Raw genomic sequence first — 11,701 nt, 5'->3', positions numbered from 1 at the left:
CGGTGTTGTGCTTCACATACGTTATGTCTTGGTGTGATTTAACGGTTTCTTTGAATTGAAACCAACTTTGAAGTGTTGATATCAATATTCAAGTATATGGGTTCTGATATTTGGTGCAAGAAGCCAGTACTGCGGTAGAGGAAGTTTTCCACAGAGAGAGGGAATCTACCTTGCTCTCTGTCCAACTAGCTACTTTGGCGGAAACAGAATCCGATTTTGGAAAATTAAAAAAGCGCAAAACTAAAAAAATATAAAAGTCAAAATGTGTGGGTGTATTAAAAGGTATGGGTGTACAAAACAGTCACTTTTTATTTTTTTTCTCTCTTGCCTTTTTTTGGGTGTGCTATGGAATTAGTAATTGCACTCAGTGTACTTATAAAAGAAGAGCATTTGCACAGTTTGCAAGGTAACACAGAGGCAAAGGAAACCAACCAACAGCGTATACCAACTAAGATGTCTCAAGCTACATACGATGAGGTGGAAATCGAAGATATGACCTTCCATCCAGAACTGCAAATTTTCACATATCCATGTCCTTGTGGAGATCGATTCGAAATTGACATTATGGATATGCTTGACGGTGAAAACATCGCTGTTTGTCCAAGTTGTTCTTTGATGATCGATGTTATTTTTGAACCGGAAGATTTAGAAGAGTTCTTGGAAACTTCTGGTAAAAAAAGTAAGTCCGTGGCTGTCACTGCCTAAGGCTATTGTTTCACTTTGAGGTCAATACAGGAATTTACATGATTATATGAGAAAGAAGTGGCAGATATGCAGAGAAATACTGAGCTGATGTGAAGATTTTTTAGTCACATTATTGCAAATGGGACGTTTGTTGAATAAAATAAGCAATAAGCTTTGAATACAATAAGACCATTTTGCATTCATAAGAACCTTTTTGTAGAAATCCATTAACATAGTACTGCTTTCTGGTATATGTATACATATATATAAATACACCAGATTCATCTGACAGTAATTATTAAAAAAGAGAATACTTTGTTTTAATCCAAATATAACATACCTCTATAATTTTTTATATGGGTGGTTTCAGAAGTTTACCTGATAATTCTAAAACAGACGAAAATCAATTCATGGAACCAGATATATACCTTAACCTCTCGTACGTAACATTCACTACCGTGTACTTAACGTTAGTTCGTGCGTACATAACCGATTCATAGAATTTCAAAATATCCGTTCCGCGATCAAAAAATGGAATGGAAAATATGCCATTGATGAACAAGATCCCTGACATATTTACAACAGTGTATTTTTCAATTCCCCATAACAATTTTGTACAATAAATCCAATATCCACCATCCAACTTTCAAGATGGCTGATAAGATCTTAAAAAAAAGGACCCTGTACTGGAAAGTATCCTTACAGAACATGACGTGGAAGCTCCCAAGGCATTGCCAGTGGACGAAGTCAAATTAAAGAGAGTGGCAAGACCATTAAGACACGTCAAATTCATCCCTATAAAGTCCCTAGTATTCCATTCAAAGACGGGACCCATTGAATTCTCATACGAAAGAAAAATTAAGAGACCTATCCCTAAGGACAAGTTAGTCGTTGAAGTTAAGTATGTGGGTTTAAATCCTATCGATATGAAAATAAGAAACGGATATGACTCCGCTATTTATGGTGAAGCAGGTATTGGAAGGGAATATAGTGGTGTTGTCTCCGAGGTGGGTGAGAAATTACAAACTGCTTGGCGTGAAGGTGATGAAGTGTTTGGTATTTACTTTCATCCTCATCTGGCAGTCGGTGCTGCGCAAAGTTCTTTATTGATTGACCCATCAAGTGATCCAATTCTTTTAAAGCCAGCAAATATTAGTTCTGAATCTGCCGCTGGTACATTATATTGTCTAGGTGCTGCATTCAATCTTCTAGATAAATTGGAAAAGGCTGGTTATCTAAAGAATGATTCAAATGTGTTAATTAATGGTGGTACTACATCTGTGGGGATGTTTGTCATTCAATTGTTGAAATATTATTATAAATTAAAGAAAAAGTTAGTCATTGTCACTTCAGGTACAGGACCAGACGTATTGAAGGATCATTTTACTGATATAAGTGATGACTTCATATTTATAGATTATTTGGTCTGTAGAGGTAAAGCCAGTAAACCAATAAGGAGAATGTTTGAAGATGGGAAAGTGGTTAATTTTGATCGTTCCACAAATTCAGAAATATCTGTGGACTATAATCAAGGAAAATTTAACATTGTGTTGGATTTCATTGGTGGCTACGATATATTGAAGCATTCTAGCGATCTAATCCATGCTAAGGGAGTTTACCTCACTACTGTTGGTGATTATGTTGGAAATTATTCTGAAGATGTTTATAATCAATGGGATAATGCAAGTGCCACCGCCAGAAAGATGTTCGGAACGATGTTGTGGCAATATAATTATATTCATTATTATTTCGATCCAAATGCAAAGACTGCTTCCAAAAATGATTGGATCCAAAAATGTGGAGAATTATTAGAAAATGGTGACGTAAAATGTGTTGTTGACAAAATATACGATTGGAAAGATCACGAAGAAGCATTTTCCTATATGGCTACTCAACGTGCTCAAGGTAAATTAATCTTGAAAGTAGAGAAGTTTTAAACTAAAGTTGAAACGAACCCCATGATGTATTAGATGGTTAGCTGTATATATATATGTATGTATATATTGAATTCATCAATGACTTAAGAATTTTAAATGAAGAGGTTTTCTACAAATAAGTGGAAGTTAGCAAAGACATGTGTTGTATCTAGTCATCACCTGTTGGTTTACCTTAACGAGAGTCCAATAATTAGAACCAAGATCGCTACACCAACGATAACCTTTACAGATACACCAGTTGATTCCTTTTTAACGGTCTTGCCTCCGGCATTTGAGTGAGACTTTGCATTCGTTTCGTCTACAAGCTCATCGATGTTTACTGCCTTCACAGCTGAGGTTTCGGTAACCTCCGATTCCGTACTACCGACATCCTTCTCAGCAGACCCCTTCCCTTCTAATACAGCTAAATTCTCCTTTACTACTTCAGGAAATACAAGTTTGAACCTTGTATTTTGATATGTGTTATAATGGATAGAATTCTTAGCAAGAGTTCTCTTTTGAAATTCTGTAGTGGTGATCGAACCAGTAGTAGCTTCATCTCCAGTCATGAAACTTAATAACCCATTTAAAATTGTGGCAACTGACCATCCAGGATTCCAAAGATCAGGGTGATAATCACTCATTGAAAGACACAACCTAGTATTTTCCTTGAATCTACCATTTGGTGTTATCATTCGAATGGCAGGAGGCTTGAATGGATAATCCGAGGGAAATGTCAATGTTCCGTGATACTGTCCTCCTACGTAAGGAGTATCAGGTGGACCTGTGATAATATAGTGCCATTCTAGGATATTGTTCTCATTGGGGCGTGCTAGAATATACGGTGTTGGATTTTCTATAATAAGCTTATATTCCTTGGATAATCTCTTATGTGCTTGTCTTGTAGCCATGCTGTTGCAGTTTATCTCTTTTCGTTCCTTCAACTCCCTCGAGATGCTGATAGCTCCAGTGTCTCTAAGACTATTCTCTAATGGTCACGTATATACTAAAAGTGCGAAAACACTGACGAATTCGTTCGGGTTTGTGTCACCAACCATTGAGCCAAGTGTGCAAATATACCAAGAGCTAAGCTCGCTTTTATATAGATAACTAAAATAAACTATTTCATTTCATCTCATAAGCTCTTTGCGAGTGAACTTTGTTGTTTCACTTTTCGACTTCCTATTCTATGGCAACTCAATATTAAGGGTGATTGAAAAATCGATAGCTAGCGTTAACGAAATTTTTCAAATCGCCAGATGAAAAAAAAAAATTGAAATAGAAAATCTGTGAGATGCTGCCATCGCATCTCATTATATTTGTTGTTACTCCGTTAATTAAGAACTTAACAGATTTTATTCAGTACCTACCCTTTATTCTTCTCCCAAATATTTAATGGACTCAGACATCGAAGAAATGACTTCCAATAGTATCAAGCTTTTAGCTGGTAATTCTCATCCCGAATTAGCCGAAAGAATCTCTAGAAGATTGGGTATCCCATTATCTAAAGTCGGTGTGTACCAATATTCCAATAAAGAAACCTCCGTAACTATTGGGGAATCCATTCGTGATGAAGATGTTTATATCATTCAAACAGGTTTTGGTGCCGAAGAGATAAACGATTTCTTAATGGAACTATTAATCTTAATCCATGCCTGTAAGACAGCCTCTGCGAGAAGAATTACAGCTGTGATTCCAAATTTCCCATACGCCAGACAAGATAAAAAGGATAAGTCTCGTGCTCCTATTACAGCCAAACTGATCGCTAATTTATTGGAGACAGCTGGTTGTGATAATGTCATCACTATGGATTTACATGCTTCTCAAATTCAAGGGTTTTTCCATATTCCTGTGGATAATTTATATGGGGAACCAAGTGTCTTGAATTATGTTAGAACTAAAATAGATTTGAAGAATGCTATATTAGTATCGCCTGATGCTGGTGGTGCTAAAAGAGTAGCATCTTTGGCTGATAAATTAGATTTGAATTTTGCTTTAATCCATAAGGAAAGGCAGAAGGCTAACGAAGTGTCCAGAATGGTTCTTGTTGGTGATGTTACTGGTAAATCATGTTTGTTAATCGATGACATGGCTGATACATGTGGTACTTTGGTAAAAGCATGTGATACGTTATTAAATCATGGCGCTAAAGAAGTTATCGCCATTGTCACGCATGGTATATTTTCAGGTAATGCCAGAGAGAAATTGCAAAATAGTAGGCTTTCAAGAATTGTATGCACAAATACTGTTCCAGTCGACATGAACCTACCGATTATTGATCAAGTAGATATTAGTCCCACATTAGCAGAAGCTATAAGGAGATTACATAATGGTGAATCTATCTCCTATCTATTCACGCATGCACCTATGTAAGGAGGAGGAGCCATCACTATAATCACACTCATTATTTAAATCTGTAAATTATAAGTATTCCATAAAAAAAATGCAATATTTCATTAAAATATTTATTAAATAGGTAGTTCGTTACTCTTGACTATTAGTATCATACAAAAAAATATCTATCCATTATTAAATGAAACCTAATATCCTGGATTTTCTCTTGCTTTTATCCTTTTCTTTTGACTCCGGCGAAACGTCATTACTATGTTGTGCCTTAACGGGATGGGTATCTCGTGTAATCGGTTCGTCATGCATTAGTTTAAACGTTTTTCTTAACCTTTCCCTATACCAGTCATCATATCTGACCAACTCATCAATATTGGTTTGATAATCTACAGGTTTCGTGTCCTTTTCGTCAAGCTCCTTATAGAACAACACATATGCAGTCGCTTGGTTGGAAGAATCTCCGGTGAATTCCAACACAGTTTTCTCAGTAACAGATTCTACTGTCTCGTCATCAAATAGCAACCAACCAAACTTATCATTCTTACAAAGGGACACATAATGACCATGTTGTGGACTACCCCCCATATGAATTACTACCCCAGTCAATTCATATTTTTTGGCAATAGAACTATCAAAAGTGGATGCTACATCCAACTTTAGTGGATATTGCACTTTATTAAAAAGTTTAATGTTTGTATTTTGTTCTTCTGAGTATTTAAATCGTTTAAGATGCAATGCTAATGTATGTGGCAACTGTTTTAACCCGACAATTCTTTCAGCTTCTTGTAATCCACAACATTGACTACAATAGAATTTATTGGAACCATTTAACATTTCTCTAGTATGATAACACCGTAATACATCTTGAATATCTATATTTTCATCACCTTTAACGCCAATGGGGAAATCCAGAAAGGGTTCATCTCTTGAAGTTATGTTATCACAAGTCAAACATTTAATTCGATTAGTTAGTACACCTTGGAAAAGATCGATGACATAATTTTTAAAAGGTATATCTGTTGGTTTATTGGAGGGGTGGGAGATGTGATTTTGTAAATATTCACTCAATTCATTCAATAGGAAATTCAGAAACTCATGGGCATCCTGTTGCATCATAGAATTAAATAAAATGTTCTCTTTTTTCAACACTTTGACAAATTCCACAGGAGATACAACACCTGTTAAGGATTTATTCTCTGTAATACATTCAAACAGTTCTCTTAATGTTTCATACAATGATACTTTTTCGGATGGATTTATGATATGGTCTACATTCACAATTGGGCCTTGCAGCAAAGCTGCCTTTTTTCTCTTTTCACTTGTATGCGTTGATTGTTTTATTTGATTATTTCCCTGTTGTTGTCGTTCCGGCAGAATCTTATTATTAGAAAGGTCATTTTCCTCTGGGTATTGGACTTCACGAAACCTTGGTGATTGTGGAGTAGTAGTTGATTCATGGATTCTTCCCACGAGTATTTCCTGGCAACCTTCATGTAATTTTTCTGTCATCATATCAGAGGTCATCAGGTTAGCATGAGTGATTTCTGGTTTCTCTGGCTCACTGTCATTCCCTTGTTCCTTTTCCTTTCCACTTTGCTTTCCACTTGGAACTTGGAATCCCATAAATGAGTTTTTCCTTGGTTCCTTTTCCTTTTCCTTCTCTTTATTCATTAATCTTCTCTCTCTATTTTGACGTTCTAAGATATCTTTCTTTTGGCTTTCGTTCATAAAAGTAGGACTATTGAGATGATTATTAATGTTATTTTGAGATGAAGGTGGCAAAGGTTCGAAACTTTCCTCAGTAAACAATCTTGGTTTTTCACCATCCATATCCAACTTTCTAATTCTCGTCTTAGGATCTCTGGCAGGATACTCCAATAAATTCAACCTCAGTTCCGTCAAATTATAAAGACATTGCAAGACAGAGTTACAATAGCATGTGTTTCCAAAGTTCTCGTACCCGAACACCTTATTTGATCCATCACCATATGGTAATAGTTGATTCATGGGGGTGAACAAAATCGGAGATTCCATTTCTACAATGGGGTCCGAAATGATGGAACTTCTATTATGTGGATCGTTGGCGTGTAACTCCTGCATTAAGGGTTGAACCTTCCTGGTTGGTTGTGAGATCTGCTCTGTAACTTTGGGTAGAGGTTCAGTATGGTGTGTTACCGTCGGGGTATTATTTTCAGTTCCTGAATAATTATTCTTTTGTTCTGTATGTTGGCTTGAATGATGAAGCGAGTAAGGATGATGGTGGTGGTGACTATAGTGATTGTGATGATGATCCGAGACATCTTCCTCAGATTGGTATTTCTTTGTGTTGCTGGTGGTGTTGGTCTTTTTCACCGAAAGCAACCTTTTCAACATTTTGTATCCCTAAGTTGTCGGAAACTGATTGCTCTTTGTAGATTTGGTACCACGTCTCGAGTATATTTGTTGATAGTTAGCGTGTACACGATGTCTTTGACGTTAGTGTAGAGTTGAGTTTACAGGACAAAGTGCTGCGGGATCTTATGAACCGTTGATAGTATTGTATCTGGAAATCCCTCATCTTGTTCGCAGTATTCAAGTTGTTCCGAGTTTTGACACCGCGTATTTATTAGGAATGTTGAATTTAATCTGGGGAAGCAAATAGAAGACAGTCCTGGCAGTAACTAGTTATATTTGTATAGTTGAACTGGTTGGTTTTCGGGAATGGTTACTGGGGCAGTAAGTCTTTTCTTGGTATGATTTTTATAGGGGAACGAATTTATTTATTTTTTCCTCGGAGACTATTGGTTATTACCTTTGGGCAAGAAATATTTAATATAATTTAATTAAAGTAAATAAGAAAAAACAATGAACTTGTTAAGGCATAAATTCCATCTCTTTTAAATTAATGTAGAGTTATATGCTTGTATTAAGCTTTCACTTTTGGACAAGATTAATCAGAATAGTTATTAGTGTAAAAAATGGAAAAACTAATCTTGTATAAGAGGAAACTAAAGACCATCTTACTCACAGTTTAATAGTAAGTAAATAAAATTACCGCATTTGAAATGTTTGAAAACTACAGACTATTGGCCCGTCTTAACTATTAAAAACGAGAAATGATCAAATGTTTCCTTAACAGCATCGTTAGTGGAAGTTAATAACGCTACCTATAAATAAAACAGTTAAGAAGAAAGAATATTTTGATTCTTACAGAGAAGTGATAAGGATAGGTATACATATAAATGATTAAACTACCTAAGATTGAAAATGGACCTAAGAAAAAAACGAAAATAAATTAGGAAACGAGATAGAAAACAGATTATTGGTATGAAATGAAAATTTGAAGTTCTTTCCAGGCATGTACTGGCAAAGTATGGGCACACAAAAGTAGTTAAGAAGAAAAAATATGGGGGGATGTGTGGGGTATTTGAACGTGAAGTAAAATATAATTGTGAAATGGCTGAATTGAAAAGAAACACCGCATTGTGTTCAATAAAGAAGTGAAAAAATATGACGTCGGATGCTAAATTTTATATCATGAAAGGGGAACGAACTGCTCGAATGTTGGTAAACTTCCCAATTCTATTCGTCATCTTCTCTTGGATCACCAATACCATCTTCATAAATGGCAAAGACACCTTCGGCCTCTGGTAAGCATGGGGAATCTACTACTTTACAAATTCTTTGACAACCTTTACCCTTTTTGAATCCCAACCTTGTTGTTGAAGAATGAGCCATAATGTTACCACCAATTGGTTTTTTTGGATCAGGATTGAACATCATTGCACCATCAACTTGTGCGACCACTTGATTTGTGACTACCACGGCAACACCAAATTGGTCAGCTAATCTTTGTAGGGCACGCATAAATTTAGCTAAATGCATTTGTCTGGCACTTAGTTCACCTCTCCCTGAGAAATCTGTTCTGTACAAAGCCATCACAGAATCCACTATAATTAACGAAAATCTTGATTCGCTCATCATTTGTGCTGCGGCGTCCAATAATCTCAATTGGTGATCAGCATTATATGCTCTGGCGTATGCGACATTATTTAGGGCATCATCAGGATCCAACCCAAATCTTTGAGCAATGGATACCAATCTCACGGGCCTAAAAGTCCCCTCTGTGTCAATATATAAACATTTACCCTCACCACCACCAATATCTAACGGAATTTGACATGTAACGGCCAAAGTATGACACAATTGAGATTTCCCCGTTCTAAACTCACCATACAATTCAGTAATAGAACCTGTTTCAATACCACCTCCTAATAGCGTATCAAGGTTCTTAGACCCCGTGGTAAGACAAATCATTTCGGATCTTCTTGCATGGAAATCTGCTGCAGTAACAAATCCCATGGGCACCAATCTTGAAGCTTCACTTAATAATTTATCAGCCTTCGCCTCTGAAATACCCTTAATTTCCATCAGAGCCTTTCTAGGAGCATATGCTACTGCTTCAACCGTATGAATCCCATTCTCCCTCAATTTTTTCAAATCAGATGTGGTAATCCCATTAACTTGTAACTTCTCAATGGGGACAAAGGAGGCCAACGCCATATCATCATCTTCATCGCCACCTACACCATTGTATTCATCTCCACTGTGTTCTTCACTTGCGATGGACTGTACCGAGTCTGGGGCTAGCTGAGTCTCCTGAGGTTGTGGAGTTGCGGATGCCGGAGCAGTGGACATTAAGGACATGCGTTCTAGTTGGGACCCTGTTTGTGATATCTGCTGTTCTTGTGTCTGCGACATTCTTTAGTGTGGCTGTACGCTCTTATTAAACGCTGCTTGATGTATGAATCGAGTGTTAATACTCTGGAAAATTTTCATTAGATTAGGAAACCTAGAATCTGTTTCGCGTTATTCTTTTTGGATTTGTAAACAAACGCGATCCTTAAATTTCGGACAGATTTCTTAAAGTCTCGGACAAAAAGCTGTCGCTGTGTACGGCGAGAAAAACGTGAGTTCAAGGAATTATGAATTGGATTAAGGTGGCAAATATCATATATATGCTGCGAGAGTGTTAGAGAGTGTTATTAGATAGAGAATCCTGAAAGAATCATCTACGGAAGTGTATCGTTCTGAGGAAGATAATTAACATTACATTAAAATAACAGCAGAGAAAAGATGTCAGATCCAAGTTCAATTAATGGGGGTATCGTCGTCGCCATGACAGGTAAAGATTGTGTAGCGATTGCCTGTGATTTAAGATTAGGTAGTCAATCCCTTGGGGTATCGAATAATTTTGAGAAAATATTTCATTACGGACATGTGTTTTTGGGCCTCACAGGGTTGGCTACAGATGTTACAACATTGAGCGAGACTTTCCGTTATAAGACTAATCTATATAAATTGAAAGAAGACAGACCCATTGAACCTGATACCTTCATACAATTGGTTTCCACGACGTTATATGAAAAGAGATTTGGTCCATATTTTGTTGGGCCAGTAGTGGCAGGTATTAATTCTCAAACGGAGAAACCATTCATCGCCGGGTTCGATTTAATCGGATGTATTGATGAAGCCAAGGATTTTATTGTAAGTGGGACTGCATCTGATCAATTGTTTGGTATGTGTGAATCTCTATATGAACCAAATTTGGAATCTGAAGATTTATTCGAGACTATTAGTCAAGCTCTCCTAAACGCCGCAGATCGTGATGCTCTATCTGGTTGGGGGGCTGTAGTATATATAATCAAGAAGGATAAAGTCGTGAAGAGACATCTAAAGATGAGACAAGATTAAGGAAATTATATACTCCCATCAATCTATAAACTTCCACTAAAACACACTCACAGAATAATTAACATTTAGAATCGTCATTAAATCTATCTATCTTTCTATTCACTACATACATATAATTGTGCCAAAAATATTGCCATCCGCGAACTGCCTTGTGCAATCAATCTATCTGACCTTGACATTACAGTCATTTAGCACTGAAATTATTAAAGGAGCGAAATTGGCAAAATATATGAACGTGATGAAGTCCAAATCAGTTAAGGATACAGAAACACCAAATCACAACAAACATAATGATGGAAACCTCAGCACCATCTTCTATCAATCCCAATGAGATAACAACAAAGAGAAGGCCGAAGCAAGCTTTCAGATTCTTTGGAGCAACAATGTTCACGTTATTTGTCTCAAAACTAGTGCAAAAAAACATCAGATCTCGTAAATGTACGTTAATAACCTAATAATCTTTCACTAAAAAACCAAGTATATACTAACCTATCAATTTCCCGATAGACCGACCCTTACCCTTTCAATCAAAAAGAATAAGGGCGTTGACGGCAGCAAGAGGTGAAGCAGCTAGTGCGCTTTTATTGGCTACCGGAATCACTACCGGAATAGCTGCTATGTCCATATTTGGGGCTTGTTGGATATTAAATATCACCACCCTGGATGATTTTGCAAGAAGGTTAAATAAATGGTCTGGTGTTGATAAGACTGTTTTAGAAAATTTAGATAATGCTAGTGATGAGATCACAGATGCAAGTACCCAAGAATTTGAACGACAAATTGAAGAATATTTTGGAGATAAGAAGTAAATTCAAGACTAAGTTAATACCTTATATATAGTACATTTTAATACAGTAAATAAATAAAGTAATATATTCCAATGTTAAATTGCAACTCAATTTTTTTTTTAGAGCTCGGTCGGTATTATTCTTAATATTACAATATTGAAAATATTAAAATTGGGATCCAAGCTCATTAATCAATAAAGAACGGATACGAAATATCAAACGGCATCTCTGGTT

General features: G+C 36.4%; 8 protein-coding genes across 8 annotated transcripts; 5 read left to right on the top strand and 3 right to left on the bottom strand.

Moving 5' to 3' along the window:
- Positions 1-345: 345 nt before the first annotated feature.
- KTI11 (Kti11p) lies at positions 346-705 on the top strand (the record flags this gene model as incomplete). Its single annotated transcript, XM_003674330.1, has 1 exon — positions 346-705. One exon carries the CDS (start codon positions 346-348, stop codon positions 703-705), a length of 360 nt encoding a protein of 119 aa, XP_003674378.1.
- Positions 706-1,610: 905 nt separating this feature from the next.
- Positions 1,611-2,621, top strand: NCAS0A14400 (uncharacterized protein; the record flags this gene model as incomplete). Its single annotated transcript, XM_003674329.1, has 1 exon — positions 1,611-2,621. One exon carries the CDS (start codon positions 1,611-1,613, stop codon positions 2,619-2,621), a length of 1,011 nt encoding a protein of 336 aa, XP_003674377.1.
- Positions 2,622-2,788: 167 nt separating this feature from the next.
- Positions 2,789-3,511, bottom strand: UBC6 (E2 ubiquitin-conjugating protein UBC6; the record flags this gene model as incomplete). The annotated part of the gene is made up of 1 exon (XM_003674328.1): positions 2,789-3,511. One exon carries the CDS (start codon positions 3,509-3,511, stop codon positions 2,789-2,791), a length of 723 nt encoding a protein of 240 aa, XP_003674376.1.
- Positions 3,512-3,995: 484 nt separating this feature from the next.
- Positions 3,996-4,973, top strand: PRS2 (ribose phosphate diphosphokinase subunit PRS2; the record flags this gene model as incomplete). Its single annotated transcript, XM_003674327.1, has 1 exon — positions 3,996-4,973. The coding sequence occupies one exon, from the start codon at positions 3,996-3,998 to the stop codon at positions 4,971-4,973; it is 978 nt and encodes a 325-aa protein (XP_003674375.1).
- A 156-nt stretch (positions 4,974-5,129) lies between these two features.
- On the bottom strand, positions 5,130-7,319 carry UBP9 (putative ubiquitin-specific protease UBP9; the record flags this gene model as incomplete). Its single annotated transcript, XM_003674326.1, has 1 exon — positions 5,130-7,319. The coding sequence occupies one exon, from the start codon at positions 7,317-7,319 to the stop codon at positions 5,130-5,132; it is 2,190 nt and encodes a 729-aa protein (XP_003674374.1).
- Positions 7,320-8,507: 1,188 nt separating this feature from the next.
- Positions 8,508-9,686, bottom strand: RAD51 (recombinase RAD51; the record flags this gene model as incomplete). The annotated part of the gene is made up of 1 exon (XM_003674325.1): positions 8,508-9,686. The coding sequence occupies one exon, from the start codon at positions 9,684-9,686 to the stop codon at positions 8,508-8,510; it is 1,179 nt and encodes a 392-aa protein (XP_003674373.1).
- Positions 9,687-10,061: 375 nt separating this feature from the next.
- Positions 10,062-10,679, top strand: PUP3 (proteasome core particle subunit beta 3; the record flags this gene model as incomplete). Its single annotated transcript, XM_003674324.1, has 1 exon — positions 10,062-10,679. One exon carries the CDS (start codon positions 10,062-10,064, stop codon positions 10,677-10,679), a length of 618 nt encoding a protein of 205 aa, XP_003674372.1.
- A 290-nt stretch (positions 10,680-10,969) lies between these two features.
- Positions 10,970-11,488, top strand: AIM11 (Aim11p; the record flags this gene model as incomplete). The annotated part of the gene is made up of 2 exons (XM_003674323.1): positions 10,970-11,117; positions 11,187-11,488. The coding sequence occupies 2 exons, from the start codon at positions 10,970-10,972 to the stop codon at positions 11,486-11,488; spliced, it is 450 nt and encodes a 149-aa protein (XP_003674371.1).
- Between the last annotated feature and the right edge of the window lie 213 nt (positions 11,489-11,701).

The sequence above is a fragment of the Naumovozyma castellii genome, chromosome 1, assembly GCF_000237345.1.
Source record: "Naumovozyma castellii chromosome 1, complete genome".
NCBI lineage: Eukaryota > Fungi > Ascomycota > Saccharomycetes > Saccharomycetales > Saccharomycetaceae > Naumovozyma > Naumovozyma castellii.
Note: the sequence above shows the minus strand (reverse complement) of the source record. Positions and strands in the feature narration are given on the sequence as shown.